Source organism: Procambarus clarkii, chromosome 16 (genome assembly GCF_040958095.1).
Source record: "Procambarus clarkii isolate CNS0578487 chromosome 16, FALCON_Pclarkii_2.0, whole genome shotgun sequence".
Lineage (NCBI taxonomy): Eukaryota > Metazoa > Arthropoda > Malacostraca > Decapoda > Cambaridae > Procambarus > Procambarus clarkii.
In genome coordinates, this window is record NC_091165.1 from 39,880,391 (window position 1) to 39,906,997 (window position 26,607).

The 26,607-nt window shown below is 43.7% G+C and overlaps 2 protein-coding genes across 2 annotated transcripts in view; one reads left to right on the forward strand and one right to left on the reverse strand.

Annotated features, from left to right (window-relative positions):
• The window catches only part of LOC138365357 (nascent polypeptide-associated complex subunit alpha, muscle-specific form-like), a 64,302-nt gene extending 45,751 nt beyond the window's left edge, over window positions 1-18,551 (forward strand). Inside the window, exons 3-4 of the mRNA XM_069325663.1 lie at window positions 16,361-16,993; window positions 18,486-18,551. Coding sequence (XP_069181764.1) covers window positions 16,361-16,993; window positions 18,486-18,551 — 699 coding nt within the window. The remainder of the gene's footprint in view (window positions 1-16,360; window positions 16,994-18,485) is intronic.
• The window catches only part of LOC138365215 (uncharacterized), a 503,803-nt gene that overhangs the window by 438,322 nt on the left and 38,874 nt on the right, over window positions 1-26,607 (reverse strand). The window lies entirely within an intron of this gene.

Consider the following 26,607-nt stretch of genomic DNA (forward strand, 5'->3'; position numbering starts at 1 on the left):
AGAGAGAGAGAGAGAGAGAGAGAGAGAGAGAGAGAGAGAGAGAGAGAGAGAGAGAGAGGAGCACAAAATTGTTATCAATGTCCTGAGCTTAGAATCATATAAACAGATAACCATCCTAGCAAAACACGGGTCATTTTGATATAAAAAAATATGAAAAACAAAACAAAATATGAGTTATTGTCTAGTGGCACGAGGACAGAAGATAAACATTTATGGGAGATCAGTGAGCAGTAAAAGCTTGCTGGGAACTTATTTGCTAGAAAATACCAAATACTGCTATCTGACGACGCCATCCCACCTGTTGACCAGACCACACACTGGAAGGTGAAGGGACGACGACGTTTCGGTCCGTCCTGGACCATTCTCAAGTCGATTTGAGAATGGTTCAGGAGGGACCGAAACGTCGTCGTCCCTTCACCTTCTAGTGTGTGGTCTGGTCAACATACTGTAGCCACGTTATTGTGACTCCTCGCCTGCACCCCACCTCTGAACGACCTTGACCACTCTAGGTACCAGCGTCATAGAGAAGCCGGATTTTCAAACTTCTCACTTCACAAGTAACATACAAGTGAGAGACAGAGCCAGATAGCTCTATCTCCCTAAGCTCCTTCTCTCACCAATTCCAGCCTATCTTCTCGTAACGTCACAGCAGATAAAATAAGACAAAATCTTCCACTTGGAGAGAATGATAGCGTCCCATGAACAGGACAATATGACTGCCTACATCTTTAAAAGATGCCCAGATGCACTTGCAACCTTCTTGCAAGATTGCATTAACCAGAATCCTCTGCAATAATGAAGAAGGCTCGTGTTGTAGAGGCCCTAACAAAAAAATTAGAAGAAAACTGTAGACTTGCTTTCAGTCAAAGGAACAATTATTTTTAAATTACCTGATGAGAAACTGGAAAAATACCTTGACATTTCCTCAAGGTATTTTTACATAGTCTTTAATAATTTTAAGGGATTATTCAACTACTCACTAAGAAGTAATTAGACCTTAATGACCATACAAGCACACTAGATCTGATACTACAGTTCACCTTAGAATGGAACAAGAGTCATTTCTGTGAAGAGGATACATGTGTTACAGTCCTGGGTGTTGCTGGAGCATGTGTCACAGTCCTGGGTGTTGCTGGAGCATGTGTCACAGTCCTGGGTGTTGCTGGAGCATGTGTCACAGTCCTGGGTGTTGCTGGAGCATGTGTTACAGTCCTGGGTGTTGCTGGAGCATGTGTTACAGTCCTGGGTGATGCTGGAGCATGTGTTACAGTCCTGGGTGTTGCTGGAGCATGTGTTACAGTCCTGGGTGTTGCTGGAGCATGTGTCACAGTCCTGGGTGTTGCTGGAGCATGTGTCACAGTCCTGGGTGTTGCTGGAGCATGTGTCACTGTCCTGGGTGATGCTGGAGCATGTGTCACCGTCCAGGGTGATGCTAGAGCATGTGTCACAGTCCTGGGTGATGCTGGAGCATGTGTCACAGTCCTGGGTGATGCTGGAGCATGTGTCACAGTCCTGGGTGTTGCTGGAGCATGTGTTACAGTCCTGGGTGTTGCTGGAGCATGTGTTACAGTCCTGGGTGTTGCTGGAGCATGTGTCACAGTCCTGGGTGTTGCTGGAGCATGTGTCACAGTCCTGGGTGATGCTGGAGCATGTGTCACAGTCCTGGGTGTTGCTGGAGCATGTGTTACAGTCCTGGGTGTTGCTGGAGCATGTGTTACAGTCCTGGGTGTTGCTGGAGCATGTGTCACAGTCCTGGGTGTTGCTGGAGCATGTGTCACAGTCCTGGGTGTTGCTGGAGCATGTGTTACAGTCCTGGGTGATGCTGGAGCATGTCACAGTCCTGGGTGATGCTGGAGCATGTCACAGTCCTGGGTGTTGCTGGAGCATGTGTTACAGTCCTGGGTGTTGCTGGAGCATGTGTTACAGTCCTGGGTGATGCTAGAGCATGTGTCACAGTCCTGGGTGTTGCTGGAGCATGTGTTACAGTCCTGGGTGTTGCTGGAGCATGTCACAGTCCTGGGTGATGCTGGAGCATGTGCCACAGTCCAGGGTGTTGCTGGAGCATGTGTCACAGTCCAGGGTGATGCTGGAGCATGTGTCACCGTCCAGGGTGATGATAGAGCATGTGTCACAGTCCTGGGTGATGCTAGAGCATGTGTTACAGTCTTGGGTGATGCTAGAGCATGTGTCACAGTCCTGGGTGATGCTAGAGCATGTGTTACAGTCCTGGGTGTTGCTGGAGCATGTCACAGTCCTGGGTGATGCTGGAGCATGTGTCACCGTCCAGGGTGATGCTAGAGTATGTGTCACAGTCCTGGGTGATGCTAGAGCATGTGTAACAGTCCTGGGTGTTGCTGGAGCATGTCACAGTCCTGGGTGTTGCTGGAGCATGTGTCACAGTCCTGGGTGTTGCTGGAGCATGTGTTACAGTCCTGGGTGTTGCTGGAGCATGTCACAGTCCTGGGTGATGCTGGAGCATGTGTCACAGTCCTGGGTGTTGCTGGAGCATGTGTTACAGTCCTGGGTGTTGCTGGAGCATGTGTTACAGTCCTGGGTGTTGCTGGAGCATGTGTCACCGTCCAGGGTGATGCTGGAGCATGTGTTACAGTCTTGGGTGATGCTAGAGCATGTGTTACAGTCCTGGGTGTTGCTGGAGCATGTGTTACAGTCCAGGGTGATGCTGGAGCATGTGTTACAGTCTTGGGTGATGCTAGAGCATGTGTTACAGTCCTGGGTGTTGCTGGAGCATGTGTCACAGTCCTGGGTGATGCTAGAGCATGTGTCACAGTCCTGGGTGTTGCTGGAGCATGTGTCACAGTCCTGGGTGTTACTGGAGCATGTGTTACAGTCCTGGGTGTTGCTGGAGCATGTGTCACAGTCCTGGGTGTTGCTGGAGCATGTGTTACAGTCCTGGGTGTTGCTGGAGCATGTGTTACAGTCCTGGGTGTTGCTGGAGCATGTGTTACAGTAATGGGTGTTGCTGGAGCATGTGTTACAGTCCTGGGTGTTGCTGGAGCATGTGTTACAGTAATGGGTGTTGCTGGAGCATGTGTCACAGTCCTGGGTGTTGCTGGAGCATGTGTCACAGTCCTCGGTGATGCTGGAGCATGTGTCACAGTCCTGAGTGATGCTAGAGCATGTGTCACAGTCCTGGGTGTTGCTGGAGCATGTGTCACAGTCCTGGGTGTTGCTGGAGCATGTGTCACAGTCCTGGGTGTTGCTGGAGCATGTGTCACAGTCCTGGGTGTTGCTGGAACATGTGGCACAGTCCTGGGTGTTGCTGGAGCATGTGTCACAGTCCTGGGTGTTGCTGGAGCATGTGGCACAGTCCTGGGTGATGCTGGAGCATGTGTTACAGTCCTGGGTGTTGCTGGGAATATAGTGTACCACATTGAACACTACTGTGAGTGTACCCCAGGGTACTGTACCACTCCTGTGGAACACACCATAGTAGTAAGTGTACCCGAGGGTACTGTACCACTCCTGTGGAACACACCATAGAGGTAAGTGTACCCGAGGGTACTGTACCACTCCTGTGGAACACACCATAGTGGTAAGTGTACCCCAGGGTACTGTACCACTCCTGTGGAACACACCATAGTGGTAAGTGTACCCCAGGGTACTGTACCACTCCTGTGGAACACACCATAGTGGTAAGTGTACCCCAGGGTAGTGTACCACTCCTGTGGAACACACCATAGTGGTAAGTGTACCCCAGGGTACTGTACCACTCCTGTGGAACACACCATAGTGGTAAGTGTACCCCAGGGTACTGTACCACTCCTGTGGAACACACCATAGTGGTAAGTGTACCCGAGGGTACTGTACCACTCCTGTGGAACACACCATAGTGGTAAGTGTACCCCAGGGTACTGTACCACTCCTGTGGAACATTTACTTTCAAACCATCCTGAAGATAATCTTCGATGCCCAGTAACTGTTCAAACAAGTGTTCACTCATCTCTTCAGGAGACAAGATGTAAATCATATCAATAAAACCATTAGAGTAGCATATTTGATCCCGTGAGTGACTGTAGCCACTCCCGGCCTCCCAGCTGGTGTCGAACTGGGGTAGCGGTGTGATCTGAGACAAGTAGGGTGAATGTTCCCATTGTGCCAACACAGCAATTTGCTCGCTTTTAATTGCAAGAAATGCGCGTAGCGATTGAACACGTCTTAACTACAGGGGTTGGGTGATCTTAACTACAGGGTTGGGTGATCTTAACTACAGGAGTTGGGTGATCTTAACTACAGGGTTGGGTGATCTTAACTACAGGGGTTGGGTGATCTTAACTACAGGGTTGGGTGATCTTAACTACAGGGGTTGGGTGATCTTAACTACAGGGTTGGGTGATCTTAACTACAGGGGTTGGGTGATCTTAACTACAGGGTTGGGTGATCTTAATATACTTCCCCCTTGAACAATTCCAAAACCTCGTATTGAATGAATGGGTATGTATAATAATAATAAATAAATAAATAAATTAATTAATTAATTAATTAATTAATTAATTAATTAATTAAAATATACACTGCATTGTTCAAGATAAGTACAGTTAAAAGGGCAGTTCAGGCTTGCACAGTTCAGGGTCTAATTGGCAACATGAACTGCCCTCAGCACAGACATTACTGTGCACCCTCGCTCAATCATCCAGGATGGTCAGCCGAGGATGAGGGGAGTTCCTCCTAGGATGAGGGAGTCCCTCCTAGGATGAGGGAGTCGCTCCTAGGATGAGAGAGTCCCTCCTAAGGATGAGAGAGTCTCTCCTAGGATGAGGGAGTCCCTCCTAGGATAAAGTAGTCCCTCCTAGGATGAGGGAGTCGCTCCTAGGATGAGAGAGTCCCTCCTAAGGATGAGAGAGTCTCTCCTAGGATGAGGGAGTCCCTCCTAGGATAAAGGAGTCCCTCCTAGGATGAGGGAGTCCCTCCTAGGATGAGGGAATCCCTCCTAGGATGAGAGAGTCCCTCCTAAGGATGAGAGAGTCTCTCCTAGGATGAGGGAGTCCCTCCTAGGATAAAGGAGTCCCTCCTAGGATGAGGGAGTCGCTCCTAGGATGAGGGAGTCCCTCCTAGGATGAGATTCATCCTAGGCTTGGATAGCCTGCCCACCATCCTAACCTAACCTGATAACCAAGCCTAGTCCCACTCAGGTGAGCCCTTCATCACCTATCCCCTGTCCACCCCAGCAATACCAACCCCAACAGCCCAATTTGATCACCGTGTTTCTGTGTACATAATACATCAGCGTTCGAGCCCCAAGTTAGCAGCATTCGTGTTTGAGGAGAGTTCCTAACTCCTAATTCAAAGGATTAACATCGCTTCTATCCGGCTGTCACTCTTGGGACATAACCTAAGCTTCCCTCCAGAAACTTTTCTGGGCTCACCATAGCCCGTGCTACTTGGAACTTTTTGTTCCAAGTAGCGTATCTACAATAACAACAACCAGAAACTGTTGTTTAGACAAATAAAAGAGGAATCCAAAACCACACAATAAGACAAGAAATAAATAAAGCATTTGAGACACTTCAAACTGAAAGCAGTTAGGTAAGGTTATTAAGATATTCTAATTGCTGACGTTCAGTAAATATTGTATTAGTTAAGTGTATGTAAGGTTATCTTGAGGTTATCTTGAGATGATTTCGGGGCTTTAGTGTCCCCGCGGCCCGGTCCTCGACCAGGCCTCCACCCCCAGGAAGCAGCCCGTGACAGCTGACTAACTCCCAGGTACCTATTTACTGCTAGGTAACAGGGGCATTCAGGATGAAAGAAACTTTGCCCATTTGTTTCTGCCTCGTGCGGGAATCGAACCCGCGCCACAGAATTACGAGTCCTGCGCGCTATCCACCAGGCTACGAGGCCCCTTATATTATATTATATACCCCTAAGGATGCATTATATTATATTATATATATAAATAAAAATGTAAATGTTCGTTTGTTCAAAATCGCTAATCTCCGAAAATTCTTCACTGATTGCTGTGAAATTTTGACACAACGTTTCATTCGAATACGCGCGTGTTTTTATATACACACTATATAGATGCCACCCCTGTGACAGGTAAAAACATGCGTTTTAGAAAAACAGCGCCATCTGTTGCACATAAGACCAACACATGCTACAATAAATATGTTGTGATTCCATTTCAGTAATTCCAATTTCATTGATAAATTGAATTTTCATAAATTTCGATTTATTTTTATTTTCATTTAACTATTTTGTGTGACATTTCATCGGATATGAGCTGTTTTGTTTACATATCGTTCATTTCGTGAGTATAGTTTATTTTTTTATTTTTTCATTATTTTTCATTTCATTTTTTGAATTTTTTTCTCATACTTCAGTGAAAGGAACAGCTGTGGCCAGATTCACGAAGCAGTTACGCAAGCACTAACGAACGTGTACATCGTTCCTCAATTATTGACACCTTTGGTTACATTTATTAAACAATTTACAAATATGAAAACTTGCCAATCAACTGTTGTTATTGTTATAAACAGCCTCCTGGTGCTTCGGAGCTCATTAACTGTTTAATAATTGTAAACAAAGCCGCCAAAGACTGAGAAAAGTTGTACAGGTTCTTAAGTGCTTGCGTAACTGCTTCGTGAATCTTGCCCCAGATCATTTGATATTCCCAATTTTCTGATGGGAACAACAGATCATTTGATCATCAGGCGAGAGAGTGGGGAATGGTGGGGAGGACTGGGAGACAAGGCAAGGTTACTGAGCCACAGCAACGCGTGGCCGGGTACAGCTAGTATGTAGATATATATATATATATATATATATATATATATATATATATATATATATATATATATATATATATATATATATATATATATATATATATATATATATATATATATATATATACATATATTCGAAATGAATTCATGAGAAAGTAAAAAAAAAAGATTATTTTGTATAATTCTAGAGAAAAAAATCTTACAATCATACTTCTACTGAGGATTGTCTTTGGTGTTACATAGTACTGCTACACGTTACTGTTACGTAGCACTGTCTCAGTGCACATATCTTAACTACACAGTCTTCACTGTTCTAACCATCTTAACTACACTGTCTTCACTGTCGTGATCATCTTCACTGCTAACAACCTTCTAAACTGCAGCTATCTGAATTACCAAACGTTCCTTCATCTTCACTGCAACCATTTTCCCGACAGTGAAAGTGAGTTATATCAGAACTCACTTATCTTCATCCTTGAAATTTCACTAAATATCGACTTCAAGAATAGATGAATCCCTTAGAAATTATCATTTACTCATCACGAAGAAAATAGCATAGATGAATCTCACTGATGATTGTAGAGTCCGGTGTTGAACAAGATTGGAAAGCATTATGATTGCTATTTCGTGCAAATGGTGGGGGGCTTGGGGCTCGAACCTGACCCCGCGTATAGCATCAGCAGGGATCAACCAATCACCCTGCAATATTTGGTGAGGCTAGCCGTGAGCGTCTGTACCACCATTCTGTATTAGTCTATCTGAATTGAACAGACAGACCGAGATTATCTATCACAGCCACAGAAAACGGGATGCTTCAGGACTTACTAATTTAGCTAAACACACAGCGTAACTCTCCCTATAATTCCGCTTGTTACAACTTGTAATAAAGTTGTTACAGCAAGTTTTACAGCTTGTTACAACTTGTTACAAGGTGTTAAACCTTGTTAGAACCTAGTAGCAACGTTGTACGTTTCTGGGGGTGTTGATCGGGAATTGAGTCCTACAACTCAAACCCAACGTCCCCGGTTCAGGACCTGCACGGCCAGAAACGCTTGGAAATACATCAGACCCCATGAACAGTAGTTTAGTGTGAGGCTCAAGGGCCTATAACCACCGTTGACAGTCATTAAGCCCTCCACCAGCTCACCCTCCAGCTGGTATATGTGTGCTTCAGACTTCACTCGAGTTCAAGACTAACATTAACGTATATTTACACTAGGTGTGGAATACCTTTAAGCGTATATATGTGCCTCATATATATATATATATATATATATATATATATATATATATATATATATATATATATATATATATATATATTTATATATGGCACAACTCTCCTAAACACGAGAGTCAAGTATACAACTTTAGAACACTTTCCCACCAGGAGACTCGAACCCTAGCCAGCACAGAAGCCTTCCAGCAACTGGCATAACAGGTACGCCTTAACCCTCTCCACCACCTGCTCAGACCCTTAAAAGACCCTCTTTTAAGGGTCTGAGCAGGTGGTGGAGAGGGTTAAGGCGTACCTGTTATGCCAGTTGCTGGAAGGCTTCTGTGCTGGCTAGGGTTCGAGTCTCCTGGTGGGAAAGTGTTCTAAAGTTGTATATTTATATATATACATATATTTATATATACACATACTGTAACCACCTTCACTACTTACAGTAACCATCTTCACTACACACAGTCACCACCTTCACTATACAATATCTTCATCACTGCAATCATGGAGACTTGGTGGCGCAGAGGTTTGCCACTCGCCCCACGGTTCACGGGCTCTTTGGCTTGGGATCGTATCCTGGCCTTGGGAGGATTGACTAGGCACCAATCCTGAGACTATACGCCTCATTCCACCCAGGAGTGATTGGTAACTGGTTGTTAAACGATTGGTGGGTCGAGGGAAATTATCAGGGGGGAAAAGCGCCAAGCCATTACGACTATATAGCACTGGGAAGGGGGGTCAGGATAAGGATTTTGGGATGGGACGGGGGGAAAGGAATGGTGCCCAACCACTTTCCTTCATGGCGCTTTCCCCTGATAATTCTCTTCCTCCCGTTCACTATCTATCCCAACTCCATTATTCACTATCTTCCTTATCATTCACCACCTTCTCTACTCCTCAACACTCTCCCTTCATCACGGTAACTATCGTTCTAAATACCTTCCTCACTAAGATTCGTCGGTCATAATAACTGTTAATTTCTCTTATGCATAAGAGAATCTGACATTTAATATACTTGATGAAGATATAGTAATGCAGTAATATGTCTATTTAATGCATCTCTATTGCCCTCTGTTCCTCACTCTCTCTCTCGCTCTCTGTCTCTCTCTGTCTCTCTCTCTCTCTGTCTCTCTCTCTCTGTCTCTCTGTCTCTCTGTCTCTCTGTCTCTCTCTCTCTCTCTCTCTCTCTCTCTCTCTCTCTCTCTCTCTCTCTCTCTCTCTCTCTCTCTCTCTCTCTCTCTCTCTCTCTCTCTCTCTCTCTCTCTCTTTCTGTTTCTCTCTGCTTTATCCATGCTTCTCAGTCATATCCTTCACTTCTCTCAACTGCCTATTAACCCAGGAGTTTATTTCGCTGCTCTCACCCACCTCCTTCTTAGCTGGATGTACAGTTCCGTTTCATCTGCACATTTCCTAGCCTTTCCTACCATTTCTCTCTCACGTCTTCAGTTTCTCATCTTCCTCAACTTGTTTCTTGGGCTTTCCAATTACTTTGTCTGCATTATGTTGTTAAGCCCGATAATGGAGTGGTTGCTTGTTCGTAGCGGCATCTCCTACTTTCTGAACATCTGCCTCATCTTGGCGTGGACATTTTGGGAGGGCATTTCCTCATAAATTTCGGTGAACACCGAGTATCAGGGGGGTATCAGTATCAGTATCATCTGCCCGAAACGCTGCGCGTGCTAGTGGCTTTACAAGACTGTAATTACCATATTTGTATCCTCACATTCCTTATGTACATTCTTGTATATGCATAAATAAAATAAATAAAATAAATAAAATAAAGTATAGTGTTGCTGGTGGGTCCTCTTCCCTTACTCCTGTGGGCTATGTAATATACTTTCAAGAAGCGTTCGTCTGCTGCATCTATCAGTTTTGTTCTCCATGTCTAATCACCCGCGTGAGATTTCTATTTTTTCCCAGTCTATTTTTCTGTGATTGAAATCCCCAAGTATTCGCATCCCAGCTCTTCCTTACCACCGTGGGGGCTTTCTTTTCCAAATTACCTTTAAGCAAGTCTCTTTGTATTTATCGTATTGTTACATTGGCCACCTGTTGCTTAGTCGGCTTGTGTAAATCACCGCCACCACAATATCTTCGTGTCACCAACTACTGTCATTCCTAGCACATACTAGGTAGCTGATTGGTTGGCTCTGATGTACAGACGATGGGTCACAATAACGTGGTTGAAATGAGGACTAAACAACACGTCAGAAGATGAGGAGACGACGACGTTTCTGTCCGTCTTGAACCTTTGACAAGTCGTGTGTGAGGGAGAGAGGGAGGAACGGGGAATAAATAAGGAAAGAGTGATGTAAGGAGCAGATAAGAGAAGAAGGTAAGTCCTAGAAGGAGGTAAGAGTAATGTGAAAGGTGGAATAGGATGAAAGATACGAATGGGATGAGTGTAATAATGGGATAAAGAATGTGATAAGAAGGGTAAGAAAAGAAAAGGGCAAGCTTAAGTCAGATCACGTTTGTTAAGAAAGTTGAGGCATCTAAGTATGTACTGTGAAAGGGAAGAGTCAACAGCAACAAACCCAGGACTCAGGTTCATTACACACAGCAATCACAATAGCGTGATGTATCAAATGAACAAATCCACAAGGGCCGTGGGACAGCGTAAGGCAGCGTCTGGGATGCTCTCGGACGCAGGTTCGAATCCTTGTCACGGCCCTTGTGGATTTGTTCTCAGGTTCAGATTGGGAAGGTCGTGCATCAGAGCCAAGTCAACAAGACAGCGACTGTGAAGAGAAGAGGAAGGAAAGATTATTGAAGAATTATATTTGATTATTGAAAGATTATTGAAGAATTATATAAGTTATATTTGCTACGATAATGTTCCTTCTTCAAAGTGTAGTAATAGGGCCCACTTTTCACCCCTATTCACCATATTTTACTTCTTGAGAGCCTCGTGGGAAGATTACATTTCCTAAAGCACTGCAAGTTTCCTTTCCGCTTTGCAGTAAGTATCTTAGATGCAGAGGTATTTCTTAATTAACATTAAGGTAATATAAGCTTTCACGACAGGTGAGTGAGTTAGGGAAGTAACATAACGTTCGGCTAGGGTAGTTTAGGATAGGTTGGCTTAAATTAGCTGGTTTGGCTTAAATTAGGTTTGGCAAGGTTAAGCTGGGCTAAGATAGGCTAAATTAAGTTAAAGGATTTTCCCTCCCTTATCAATTTTGGGGAGTTATCAGCTTCTTGGGCCAAGCGAAAATGGCTTAGTGATATTTTACTTTCAACCCATTCTGCTTTAAGTTACTTTACAGTGTAAAGTCTTCAATTTGGTATCTTTTTTAGCTAAAGAATTGTACTTTATGACGGTATTTTAAACAATGCAAAATAAACAAATAAAAAATCAAATATATTAACAAAAAGGCGAATTAAAATTGACCGAAAGGACGGTGAAAATGAGAGAGAGAGAGAGAGAGAGAGAGAGAGAGAGAGAGAGAGAGAGAGAGAGAGAGAGAGAGAGAGAGAGAGAGAGAGAGAGAGAGAGAGAGAGAGAGAGAGAGAGAGAGAGAGAGAGAGAGAGAGAGAGAGAAGAGGGTCACATAGGGCGAGAGTGATCTTGTCTGATGGTGGCTCTTCGTCTCTGCCGCCCTGTATTGATTTCACGGGATAAGAACATTCTCACCACTTTAGAGTAAACGGAGGAAGAGAGAGAGAGAGAGAGAGAGAGAGAGAGAGAGAGAGAGAGAGAGAGAGAGAGAGAGAGAGAGAGGAGAGAGAGAGAGGAGAGAGAGAGAGAGAGAGAGAGAGAGAGAGAGAGAGAGAGAGAGAGAGAGAGAGAGAGAGAGAGAGAGAGAGAGAGAGAGAGAGAGAGAGAGAGAGAGAGAGAGAGAGAGAGAGAGAGAGAGAGATAGAGAGAGAGAGAGAGAGAGAGAGAGAGAGAGAGAGAGAGAGAGGAGAGAGAGAGAGGAGAGAGAGAGAGAGAGAGAGAGAGAGAGAGAGAGAGAGAGAGAGAGAGAGAGAGAGAGAGAGAGAGAGAGAGAGAGAGAGAGAGAGAGAGAGAGAGAGAGAGAGAGAGAGAGAGAGAGAGAGAGAGAGAGGAGAGAGAGAGAGGAGAGAGAGAGAGAGAGAGAGAGAGAGAGAGAGAGAGAGAGAGAGAGAGAGAGAGAGAGAGAGAGAGAGAGAGAGAGAGAGAGAGAGAGAGAGAGAGAGAGAGAGAGAGAGAGAGAGAGAGAGAGAGAGAGAGAGAGAGAGAGAGAGAGAGAGAGAGAGAGAGAGAGAAAGCAGGTGGTCCCATCAGCATGATCACTTTCCTCAGTTTTGGGAATGAATTGTTCTTCAGAGAGGAACAGTGATGAACAGTTGTTCTGCGATACAGGTGAACTGTTCTACTGAAAAACTGTGCAATTCTAATATACTGAAGCTCCCTGCTTTACAAATGCACTGTACAATGCAGGGATATTGAGGAATAAAGATGCAATGTGCAATTCTAAGGCACTGAGCAATGCAAGTACTGAGCAATGCAGGTGCCCTACCTCTGTACAGGCAGTGACACACTTGAGCATCGTCAGTGTTCTCCTGTGCTGCTCAGTAGCTCCAAATCACTCAACACATGTCATGAAAATCCCAGGCGAAAACTCACAATTTACTGTTAATGAGTATTGGTTGTGTAGCTTATGGAGTTGTGGTGGAGGTAATGGTGGTTGGGGGGGGCTGGTTGGTGGTGGAGGTGATGGTGGTTGGGTGTGGTTGGTGGTGGTGGTGATGGTGGTTGGGTGTGGTTGGTGGTGGAGGTGATTATGGTTGGGTGTGGTTGGTGGTGGGGGTGATGGTGATTGGGTGTGGTTAGTGGTGGAGGTGATGGTGGTTGGGTGTGGTTGGTGGTGGAGGTAATGGTGGTTGGTGGTGGAGGTGATCGTGGTTGGGTGTGGTTGGTGGTGGAGGTAATGATGGTTGGTGGTGGAGGTGATGGTGGTTGGGTGTGGTTGGTGGTGGTGGTGATGATGGTTGGGTGTGGTTGGTGGTGGAGGTGATTATGGTTGGGTGTGGTTGGTGGTGGGGGTGATGGTGATTGGGTGTGGTTAGTGGTGGAGGTGATGGTGGTTGGGTGTGGTTGGTGGTGGAGGTAATGGTGGTTGGTGGTGGAGGTGATGGTGGTTGGGTGTGGTTGGTGGTGGAGGAGATGGTGGTGGGGGGAGTGGTAGTGAGGGGGTGAGTGACTTGTTAGGTAGTGATTATTTGGATGGTTGAAAGAGTGGTAATTATTTTCTTTTTTTTGGGTTTATTATCTACCATAGATATGGCCAACATTTAGACTGATAAAAACATATCTACATGTTATCTCCTCCACGGCCAGAGCTAGTGAGCTGTTAGTGTGGTAAGTTACTAACTACTCAACCACACAAGGTGATTAATGCGCATTTACAAAGATACAAAGATGAAATACGATTCTAACCAGCATTCACATATACCCATGCATATATATATATATATATATATATATATATATATATATATATATATATATATATATATATATATATGTATATATATATATATATATATATATATATATATATATATATATATATATATATGCATGAGTATATGTGAATGCTGGTTAGAATCGTATTTCATCTTTGTAAATGCGCATTAATATATATATATATATATATATATATATATATATATATATATATATATATATATATATATATATATATATATATATATATATATATATATATATATATCGTACCTAATAGCCAGAACGCACTTCTCAGCCTACTATGCAAGGCCCGATTTGCCTAATAAGCCAAGTTTTCCTGAATTAATATATTTTCTCTAATTTTTTTCTTATGAAATGATAAAGCTACCCATCTCATTATGTATATATATTACTTTATATATACAGATACATATATATACATATTTACGTCTCTAACTTTGACAGGGTAGTGTAGCTGATATAAAAAGCAGTGTGCAGTTAAGAACTCAACAAAAGAAAGTAATTAATGTTCTTTTTACATGCTCAAATCTTTTTACATCATATATATTATATAGTCAGTCTTGAGTACAGGTCCAGTATACCAACAAGTCTTCCAGTATTCAGCAAATATTTTCAGACTTCAGCATATTTCAGCCCAGGAGGGCGAGAGTCAATACAAAATGGGGCAGTCTACAATATTATGTTCAAGAGATGGCATGTTTTCTCTTTCACAAAGTTGACACACTTGGTGTATTCGAGATCTGAGTGCTGAGAGAGCTCCCGTACATGTATTTATCTCTCACGTATTCTGGCTACTATTGCACAAATTACCGAGGTCTCAATCTATTAGTTCCATTAGTAATTAGTAATAATTTGTAATGATTAGTAATCATTAGTAATCTATTAGTAATCATTAGTAATCTATTAGTTCCATATACAATTGTCTCCTCATGTTATTCATTTTAATCATTGCTACAGCTTTCAAATCTTTTATGAATTTATTAGGTCAGTGAGGACATTCAATTCATTATTTTATTTGTCATTGCTATTGAAAAACCTATATTAATTTGTACTACTGGTCTACTCCAGGCTGTCTTTGCAAGCATATCAACCGTATCATACTTTGAGATGCCAACATGTGATGATATCCCAAAGAATTGAATCTCAAATCTATTAACTTTAGCAGCTAAAACATCGATTCGAGTATCAATGATTATTTTTCTGGGTGTCACTACTATGTGCGTTCAGTGCCAGGAGTGCACTCTGGGAGTCACAGTATATAAGTCCACTGCCTTTGTCTTTTATAAATTCGGTGGCAAGGTATATGCCTGCAAGTTCGGTCTGAGTCCTACTGGCACAGTCATTGATAACCTTCATTAATGGTTTTACGTCAGTATAGCCGTTAGCATAGCGTCGTTAGTATAGAGTCGTTAGTATAGCAGTGATACTGGTCGTTACCCAGAGCATGAGCGTTGGTAGTATGGGTGTGGTTGGTGGGTGTGGTTGGTGGGTGTGGTTGGTGGGTGTGGGGGGTGTAAGGAGGAGGGTGAGGATGCTTCCTCAGTGAAACATAAAGGAAAAGAGTTGGAGCAAAGTTGTGTATTGACACAGAGGAAGGATTACTCCCCCCCCCCCCATTCCTTACCTTCTTTTACCCTCCTCCATCACCTATTTGCCCACATTTCCCCATGTCTCACCTCCCCCCCCATGCCTCCACCTCCCCCCCATGCCTCCACCTCCCCCCCATGCCTCCATCTCCCCCCCATGCCTCCATCTCCCCCCCATGCCTCCATCTCCCCTCCACAGGCCTCCACCTCCCCTCCACAGGCCTCCACCTCCCCCCCCATGCCTCCACCTCCCCCCCATGCCTCCATCTCCCCCCCATGCCTCCATCTCCCCCCCATGCCTCCATCTCCCCTCCACAGGCCTCCACCTCCCCCCCAACGAACACACAGTTGAGATAACGACTCACAAGCGAGCCAGGTACGGTGATGGGGTCTCGGGCTAAGACAAGAACACCAGATAAAAAAGCTTTGGTCGGGAAGGAATGATGGGAAATTTTTTGCCCGTGAGGAAGAGGGAGCAGTGGAAGAGAAGGAGGAAGGGGGAGGGTAGGAAAGGGCTGAGGGGTGCTTGCCTAACAGTGCTTAACTAAGAGTAACAATGGGGTAGTGAGGGCCTCAAACCTCTCTGTATCTGTTGGTTTTAATTTAAGTTTCCACTGGTTTAATTTTGGATCAGATCTGGCCATTAAGTTGTTGATGGAGGTGGTACCCACGACTTCTTCTTTGTGTCCATACGCTTCAGGTCGTTACTCGTCTCCTACCCCAAAATTTGCCAAAATGTCTAGAGATCTTCTAGAGATCTTGAGATGATTTCGGTGCTTTAGTGTCCCCGCGGCCCGGTCCTCGACCAGGACCGGGCCGAAGGAAGACACTAAAGGGACCCCCAGGAAGCAGCCCGTGACAGCTGACTAACACCCAGATACCTATTTTACTGCTAGGTAACAGGGACATAGGGTGAAAGAAACTCTGCCCATTGTTTCTTGCCGGCGCCTGGGATCGAACCCAGGAACACAGGATCACAAGTCCAGCGTGCTGTCCGCTCGGCCGACCGGCTCTCCTGTGCTGTCTAGCACACAGCAAGGAAAATAAACACGCCTCCAGAAGAAAATTCAGTCAAACATATCAGAGTAATTCAAAATAATATTTTACCCATCAAAAAATGAATTCATTCCTCACCTTTCTCCAAGAGGGCGTGATGAACATGAGAAAATTCTAACACAACAATTTGCTAGTATTATTTTTTTTCCAAAATATTGATGAACTGAAGTTTCAAGCTTTAGAAGTTAATTCTTTGATTAGACTTCAAATGCTCATTGGATAAATTTGTTTGATGGGTTGGATATGATGTTTCATTCTGGAAAATGACTGATTGGGTCAACAGTGGGATGGGGGTCACCCCTGTGACCCCCATCCTTCTCTCATCCCCCACATCTTGCCTAGTGACCCCATCCTGCCTAGTGACCCCATCCTGCCCAGTGACCCCATCCTGCCTAGTGACCCCATCCTGCCCAGTGACCCCATCCTGCCCAGTGACCCCATCCTGCCCAGTGACCCCATCCTGCCTAGTGACCCCATCCTGCCTAGTGACCCCATCCTGCCTAGTGACCCCATCCTGCCCAGTGACCCCATCCTGCGCAGTGACCCCATCCTACATAGTGACCCCATCCTGCCTAGTGACCCCATCCTGCCCAGTGACCCCATCCTGCCTCGTGACCCCATCCTGCCCAGTGACCCCATCCTGCCCAGTGACCCCATCCTACATAGTGACCCCATCCTACATAGTGACCCCATCCTACATAGTGACCCCATCCTGCCTCGTGACCCCATCTTGCCTGGTGACCCCATCCTGCCCAGTGACCCCATCCTACATAGTGACCCCATCCTGCCTAGTGACCTCATCCTGTCTAGTGACCCCATCCTACATAGTGACCCCATCCTACATAGTGACCCCATCCTGCCTGGTGACCCCATCCGGCCCAGTGACCCCATCCTGCCCAGTGACCCATCCTACACAGTGACCCCATCCTGCCTAGTGACCCCATCCTGCCTAGTGACCCCATCCTGCCCAGTGACCCCATCCTACACAGTGACCCTATCCTGCACAGTGACCCCATTCTACCCAGTGACCCCATCCTACACAGTGACCCCATCCTGCCTAGTGACCCCATCCGGCCCAGTGACCCCATCCTGCCTAGTGACCCCATCCTGCCCAGTGACCCCATCCTGCCTAGTGACCCCATCCTGCCCAGTGACCCCATCCTGCCCAGTGACCCCCATCCTGCCCAGTGACCCCATCCTGCCTAGTGACCCCATCCTACACAGTGACCCCATCCTGCACAGTGACCCCATTCTACCCAGTGACCCCATCCTGCCCAGTGACCCCATCATGCCTAGTGACCCCATTCTACCCAGTGACCCCATCCTACACAATGACCCCATCCTGCCTAGTGACCCCATCCTGCCCAGTGACCCCCATCCTGCCTAGTGACCCCATCCTACATAGTGACCCCATCCTACATAGTGACCCCATCCTGCCTAGTGACCCCATCCGGCCCAGTGACCCCATCCGGCCCAGTGACCCCATCCGGCCCAGTGACCCCATCCGGCCCAGTGACCCCATCTGGCCTAGTGACCCCATCCGGCCCAGTGACCCCATCCGGCCCAGTGACCCCATCCGGCCCAGTGACCCCATCTGGCCTAGTGACCCCATCCGGCCCAGTGACCCCATCCGGCCCAGTGACCCCATCCGGCCCAGTGACCCCATCCGGCCCAGTGACCCCATCCGGCCCAGTGACCCCATTAGTAAAAATAACAAAAAAACCCTTAATTTCCAGGTAATATTTTGAGCAATTATCCTATAATTTATTATTATTGATAATAAATGACTGTGTGGTTTATAACTGTCTATTAAAATTGGTATATGATGCAATGAGTGCCAGGTTGGCACCCTCGCTAATGGCATCCGGTGTTCTGATTGGATTAATTGTTAGTTGATGGTCTGACGACGTTCTTTGTATCAAATACATTACAACAATTACAACTATCAATTGAGGCCGTCCATGTATCTTGAGCTCCTCTTTAATGACCCTGGTGTAATGGGCTTGTTTGAGGGGTGATTGGCAGCCCAGTTTGTGCTCATTTGAGTGGTTCATGATTTGAGTGGTTCATGATTTGAGTGGTTCATGATTTGGTTCATGGTTCATGATTCATGATTCATTTTGGTTCATGGTTCATGATTTGAGTGGTTGGTATCCATGGTTATTATCTAGTGGGTGGTTGGTAGGTATGTTGGTTGACATGTAGGTGTATTATGCATACATGTGTTATGCATCATGTATTATGTATTGGGTAAAATTGATCATCGCTAATTGGTTAATAATATTTATATATTTTCAAATCGAATGCTGCCCTTTGTTCAACAATAATACTAAGACCTACATGGAACGTTTCCACATGTTCACCCACTGTGTTCATCACGAACAAGGACCTGTTCACTGAACCTCAAGACTGACTTCGACTTCAAGACCGACAGACTTCGGCAGGTCGACTACAACAACCTGAAGATCGACTGAAACAGATTCCACAAGCACAATTTCCCCCAAGGCATCCTCCTGGGCTCCTTGAGGAGTGTGCGGACTGACTGCCTCAACCCTGACTGAGGGAGCCGGTCGGCCGAGTGGACAGCACGCTGGACTTGTGATCCTGTGGTCCTGGGTTCGATGCCAGGCGCCTGCGAGAAACAATGGGCAATGTTTCTTTCACCCTATGCCCCTGTTACCTAGCAGTAAAATAGGTACCTGGGTGTTAGTCAGCTGTCACGGGCTGCTTCCTGGGGGTGGAGGCCTGGTCGAGGACCGGGCCGCGGGGACACTAAAGCCCCGAAATCATCTCAAGATAACCTCAAGATAACCCCACACAGAGCAAGAACACCAGGAACAAATCAGTAGTGAACAAGCAGAACACAATAACCCTCCCCCCCCCATTTCCATTTAGTCTCTCTCTCCCCATTTTATGTCACCCCATCTCCCATTACCGTAGTCTCTGACCCCATCACTACACCCCTATCTTCTCCACAATACCCCATTCACTAACCATAACTCTCCTACACTATGTTCCCCTTCCTCTTTACCGCCTATTTTATTCTTCTACCCCCTATTTTATACCCATTTCTCTCAAGTATCTTCCCCTTACCTCTTCTCTCTTTACTTCCCTTCTCCCCCCCTCCTTCTCTGTTATCCATTCTCACCTTCGTTGCATTCTCTGCACTTCTTTCCTTCTCTCTCGCTTTCTCTCTCCTTTATTCATTAAATATTCTTCCCATTTCGTTCCATTTCTATCTTTGGGAAAGGGGTGAGGATGGAAGGGGCTGAAGCAGCGTGTGGAGAGGGGGTCAGAGGTCAAGTTGAATGATTTAACTGGGAAATAAAGTTGGAGTTATGTTAGCTGATGGAGTGTTTCCCCTTTATTCTCACTCTATTTCTCTTCTTTCTTTCGCTCTCACCCCTTCCCTCGTTCTCTCCCTCTCTGTTCCCCTCTCTGTTCCCCTCTCCTCTCCTCTCCCTTCTCACCATTCTCCTCTGCCCGCTGAACTAACGGGGAAAAAATTGCGGTCCAGATCGCATTTTCCTTCTTGTGTATCTTCCCCCACCATCTCCCTCCTCCCTACCAACCAATTTCCTCCCCCGCCACCAATTCTCTCACACCCTATTTCCTATTCTCTCTCCCAAACTTTTTGTTCAATCACTTGGGCTAGAGGATAGAGCGACGGTCTCGCTTCATGCAAGTCGGTGTTCAATCCCCGAGTTGTTGGGCACCATTCCTTTCCCCTCCGTCCCATCCCAAATCCTTATCCTGACTCCTTCCCAGTGCTATATAGTCGTAATGGCTTGGTGCTTTCCCAAGCACCCAAGCTTGTCTTCGATGAAACCATTAGAGAAGCCGTTATTGACTAGGACCTGCCTTACCCTACAGAGTTCTTCGTCGACTTGCTTCCATTCTGAGCTGTGGCTGAGAGCACGGTCGACGTATGCGTTAACAACACTCCTCTTGTACCTGTCAGGGCAGTCGCTGTTGGCATTTAGGCACATTCCTATGTTTGTTTCCTTAGTGTAGACTGCAGTGTGGAAACCTCCGCCCTTTTCCATGACTGTTACTTCTAGAAAAGGCAGCTTCCCATCCTTTTCCGTCTCGTAAGTGAAACGCTGCACGGAACTCTGCTCAAATGCCTCCTTCAGCTTCTGCAGATGTCTGACATCAGGTACCTGTGTAAAAATGTCGTCAACATACCTGCAGTATATGGCCGGTTTCAAGTTCATGTCGACTAAGACTTTTTGCTCGATGGTACCCATGTAGAAGTTTGCAAACAGGACACCTAGGGGAGAACCCATGGCGACCCCATCTACTTGCTTATACATGTGCCCATCCGGGCTCAAGAAGGGTGCCTCTTTAGTACAAGCTTGGAGTAGTTTCCTCAGAATACTTTCTGGCATGTCAAGAGGAGTACAGGCTGGATCACGATACACTCTGTCGGCTATCATTCCGATTGTCTCGTCCACAGGTACGTTGGTAAACAGCGATTCTACGTCCAACGAGGCTCTTATCCCTGTGGCCCGTGTGCCCCGCAGTAAGTCCACAAATTCCTTTGGAGACTTCAGGCTGAAGGCGCAAGGAACATAAGGAGTCAGCAGGCCGTTGAGTCGCTTTGCCAGTCTGTACGTGGGTGTGGATATCTGGCTAATGATTGGCCGAAGTGGGTTTCCAGGCTTGTGCGTCTTGACATTTCCATACGCATATCCAGGTTTATATTCCCCAATGATCTTTGGCAGGTGGAGTGCGGATTTCTTGGCGTTTACAGTTTCGATCAGTTTGTTGACCTTTGCTTTTAATTCGGCTGTAGTGTCCTTCGTTACCCTTTGGAACTTAGTTTGGTCAGAGAGTATGATGTTCATTTTCGCCAGATATTCGTCTTTTTTAAGAATGACATATATTGGCGACTTGTCACCTCTCCTGACAACTATCTCCTTGTTCTCACGAAGGCTTTTAGCTGCCGCTTTAAGCTCGGGGGACAGTATGGTGCTTCTGTAGTTGCCTCGATTCTTTCCTCCTTCTGCAATAAGTTCTGCTTGTAAGGTATCTTTGGTAGTGACCTTCTTTTGTGTCTCGAGGTCGAATATGTCGTCCAACAGAATTTCCAACTCTACTTTCCGGGCCATTTCACTCGGTCTGGACATAACATGACAGTTTATGCCCAGATTTAGGAGAGTGACTTGGTCCTCAGTGAGGTTAATTCCTGCAAGGTTCAGGAAGCCATCTCTTGGTCGTGGAATTGCCATAGGTCCTCCATATAATGTTGTTAGTTTCTTGATAATCCTTGTTTCAGTGCTGAGGTGATGTTGGTCTGTGAGGATGTCGAGGTGTTGTTCAATGCGGGTACGGATACTATGGTCGATGTTGCTATTTCTCCACTCGTTTGTAGCATGAAGTAGTTGCGTTTTGTTGTCTTTGATTTCATTCTCTGCCTTGTATATCTGATCACGAATCAGATCCTGGCGATATTTTATCGTGAAGGCTTGATTCCTTGCTGCTGGGTCGTGCACTTTAATATTAGTATATTTTGGTAGCAGTCTTTCCTGTAGACATATATTATTAAATATGACCGAAAAAGTAAGATTAATAATTCTAACACGAATTTTCTCAATCTTTCGTACATTACGCTTCACTGTTGGAGGTAAATCAAAAATCACTTCTCCAAAATTCATTTTTATTTCTAGTCTGACGCGACACGGGCGCGTTTCGTAAAACTTATTACATTTTCAAAGACTTCACAAATACACAACTGATTAGAACGTATCTCTGATTTTATATCTACATTTGAGTGAGTTCCAAAGTTCCAAAGTACCCTAAGTTCCAAAGGGTAATGAAGGACACTACAGCCGAATTAAAAGCAAAGGTCAACAAACTGATCGAAACTGTAAACGCCAAGAAATCCGGACTCCACCTGCCAAAGATCATTGGGGAATATAAACCTGGATATGCGTATGGAAATGTCAAGACGCACAAGCCTGGAAACCCACTTCGGCCAATCATTAGCCAGATACCCACACCCACGTACAGACTGGCAAAGCGACTCAACGGCATGCTGACTCCTTATGTTCCTTGCGCCTTCAGCCTGAAGTCTCCAAAGGAATTTGTAGACTTACTGCGGGGCACACGGGCCACAGGGATAAGAGCCTCGTTGGACGTAGAATCGCTGTTTACCAACGTACCTGTGGACGAGACAATCGGAATGATAGCCGACAGAGTGTATCGTGATCCAGCCTGTACTCCTCTTGACATGCCAGAAAGTATTCTGAGGAAACTACTCCAAGCTTGTACTAAAGAGGCACCCTTCTTGAGCCCGGATGGGCACATGTATAAGCAAGTAGATGGGGTCGCCATGGGTTCTCCCCTAGGTGTCCTGTTTGCAAACTTCTACATGGGTACCATCGAGCAAAAAGTCTTAGTCGACATGAACTTGAAACCGGCCATATACTGCAGGTATGTTGACGACATTTTTACACAGGTACCTGATGTCAGACATCTGCAGAAGCTGAAGGAGGCATTTGAGCAGAGTTCCGTGCTGCGTTTCACTTACGAGACGGAAAAGGATGGGAAGCTGCCTTTTCTAGATGTAACAGTCATGGAAAAGGGTGGAGGTTTCCACACTGCAGTCTACACTAAGGAAACAAACATAGGAATGTGCCTAAATGCCAACAGCGACTGCCCTGACAGGTACAAGAGGAGTGTTGTTAACGCATACGTCGACCGTGCTCTCAGCCACAGCTCAGAATGGAAGCAAGTCGACGAAGAACTCTGTAGGGTAAGGCAGGTCCTAGTCAATAACGGCTTCTCCAATGGTTTCATCGAAGACATCATAAGAAGGAAAGTGAAAAGCCATGCAACCTCTGAAGAGACAACTAACACAACACCTATACCCCCTATTAGACTATTTTACAGGAACTTCTTTTCCACAGCTCATAAAACGGAGGAAAGGGTCCTGAAAGATATTGTTAATAGAAACGTTATCCCTACAGACAAAAATCAGAGGATACAACTGACGATTTACTATAAAACCAGAAAAACGGCCAGCCTACTCATGAGAAACTCTCCAGACACAAAACAGAACGCTTTAAAAGAGACTAATGTCGTCTATGCCTTCAAATGCCCACTTGGGGACTGTAAGCTCCAAAAAACCCAGTATATAGGCAAGACAACAACATCTCTTTCTAGGCGTTTAACGATGCATAAGCAACAGGGCTCCATTAAGGAACATATAATCTCTTCCCATAACCAAAACATCGCCAGAGAAATCCTAGTAAACAACACAGAAATCATCGATAGATACAGCGATAGCAGGCGGCTTGACGTTTGCGAGGCACTACACATCAAGAAGTCAACACCAGCAATCAACAGCCAATTATTGCACAACTATATTCTACCCACCTCAAGACTCCGCTCCAATATAGAAGCATCAAGAAATATGGACCAATAGGCTTTCTACAAACACTTCTATTCAATACCCATTGTTTCTGTTCTGTCTTGTGTTGATACTTTTAATACCCTATTAATATCCCCTCCTGTTCTGTCTTGTGTTAATGCCACATCACCCTTCCCACCTCACTCAAATGTAGATATAAAATCAGAGATACGTTCTAATCAGTTGTGTATTTGTGAAGTCTTTGAAAATGTAATAAGTTTTACGAAACGCGCCCGTGTCGCGTCAGACTAGAAATAAAAATGAATTTTGGAGAAGTGATTTTTGATTTACCTCCAACAGTGAAGCGTAATGTTCGAAAGATTGAGAAAATTCGTGTTAGAATTATTAATCTTACTTTTTCGGTCATATTTAATAATATATGTCTACAGGAAAGACTGCTACCAATATATATATATATATATATATATATATATATATATATATATATATATATATATATATATATATATATATATATATATATATATGTCGTACCTAGTAGCCAGAACGCACTTCTCAGCCTACTATGCAAGGCCCGATTTGCCTAATAAGCCAAGTTTTCATGAATTAATGTTTTTTCGACTACCTAACCTACCTAACCTAGCCTAACCTAACTTTTTCGGCTACCTAACCCAACCTAACCTATAAAGATAGGTTAGGTTAGGTTAGGTAGGGTTGGTTAGGTTCGGTCATATATCTACGTCAATTTTAACTCCAATAAAAGAAAATTGATCTCATACATAATGAAATGGGTAGCTTTATCATTTCATAAGAAAAATATTAGAGAAAATATATTAATTCAGGAAAACTTGGCTTATTAGGCAAATCAGGCCCTGCATAGTAGGCTGAGAAGTGCGTTCTGGCTACTAGGTACGACATATATATATATATATATATATATATATATATATATATATATATATATATATATATATATATATATATATATATATATATATATATATATATATATACCCACCTCAAGACTCCGCTCCAATATAGAAGCATCAAGAAATATGGACCAATAGGCTTTCTACAATCACTTCTATTCAATACCCATTGTTTCATGTTCTGGCTTGTGTTAATGAAATTAATACCTTATTAAATACCACCTCACCCCATCCACCCTCACTCAAATGTAGATATAAACAAAATCGGAGATGTTCTATTCTATTCAGTAAGTTCTATTCAGTTGTGTATATGTTAACTAAAGTCTTTGAAAATGTAATAAGTTTTACGAAATGCGCTCAAGTGTCGCGTCAGACTAGAAATAAAAATGAATTTTGGAGAATTGATTTTTGAATTACCTCCAACAGTGAAAAGAAATGTACGAAAGATTGAGAAAATTCGTGTTAGAATTATTAATCTTACTTTTTCGGTCATATTTAATAATATATATATATATATATATATATATATATATATATATATATATATATATATATATATATATATATATATATATATATATATATACATATATATATATATATGTATATATATATATATATATATATATATATATATATATATATATATATATATATATATATATATATATATATATATATATATATATATGTCGTACCTAATAGCCAGAACGCACTTCTCAGCCTACTATTCAAGGCCCGATTTGCCTAATAAGCCAAGTTTTCATGAATTAATGTTTTTTCGTCTACCTAACCTACCTAACCTAACCTAACCTAGCTTTTTTTGGCTACCTAACCTAACCTTACCTATAAATATAGGTTAGGTTAGGTTAGGTAGGGTTGGTTAGGTTCGGTCATATATCTACGTTAATTTTAACTCCAATAAAAAAAAATTGACCTCATACATAGAGAAAAGGGTAGCTTTATCATTTCATAAGAAAAAAACTATAGTAAATATATTAATTCAGGAAAACTTGGCTTATTAGGCAAATCGGGCCTTGAATAGTAGGCTGAGAAGTGAGTTCTGGCTACTAGGTACGACATATATATATATATGACAGTGTCAGACCACGGAGGAAGAATTGAAACAGGAATTTCCTTAAGTACTTTCGTATATTAATACGCATTCAGACGGAATGATTTACAAGTCAATACGTTTGGACATATATAGGCAGGAGAGAGATATGAAGTGAGGTACAATGACATATATGAATGAGATTAGGTGGATATAAAATATGAGCTGCATCAGTGAGCATCATAGATAATAATAGATTAGGATAGTAGATATTAACAATGAATTAGTGAGACAAATGTGTATCAATGATCCTACTCAACTCGCCCTCTAACTGATCAATGAAAAATGGATCTAAATTATATAAACCACTGATCATGTTCAAATTACATGATTTTGTAATCTGTATTAAAGCAGATTCAATTATGTTCCTATTGAAAGTGATTTTTACAGTTCGTTATTGAAGACGCCATCTGCCAATCCATTTGGTGAGCATCTTCTGACAAGTAAACAAACAAAGCATTAGACAATTGGAATATCTTACAGAGTATTTATGTTGCGAAATTCTACATTTGAAATCTTTAAATGTTTACCCAACATAGAACCTATTACAGTCTAGACAAGGTATTATATAAATGACACAATTATTACTACGAGGGCTGTTTCTAACTAATTGTTTACCAGCAGTATTTTCGTAACTAAACAATACATGTATATCAACAAGTTTGAAGGCCTTGACCATATTTTTAAACCTAGAAAAATGTGGTAAATATAACTTTCTTTGGGAGAATTTTCTCACTGCATATATTATTATAATATGTACAATATGCTTTGCAACGGCAAATTTCCAAAACACTCAGTTGATAACAAAGCTTGAGACCAATTTAACCAATATTCTTAAACTCGTCATCTAAGAATTCTGGACTAATAACCCGAAGAGCTCTTAGATATATTGAGGAAAAAATAGAATTTTCACTAAAGTTTAGTGTCTACAGAAAGCCTACGAATGATTTATCTTATGTTCATTATTTCTCAGGGAATAGATTCAATGTGAAAACATCTATTTTTTCCTCTAAGTATCTAAGAGCTCTTCGGGTTGTTAGTCAAGAGTTCTTAGATAAAGAGTTAAAAGATAGTGATTCTGTTGGTCTAAAGCTACAAAAATATTTCAA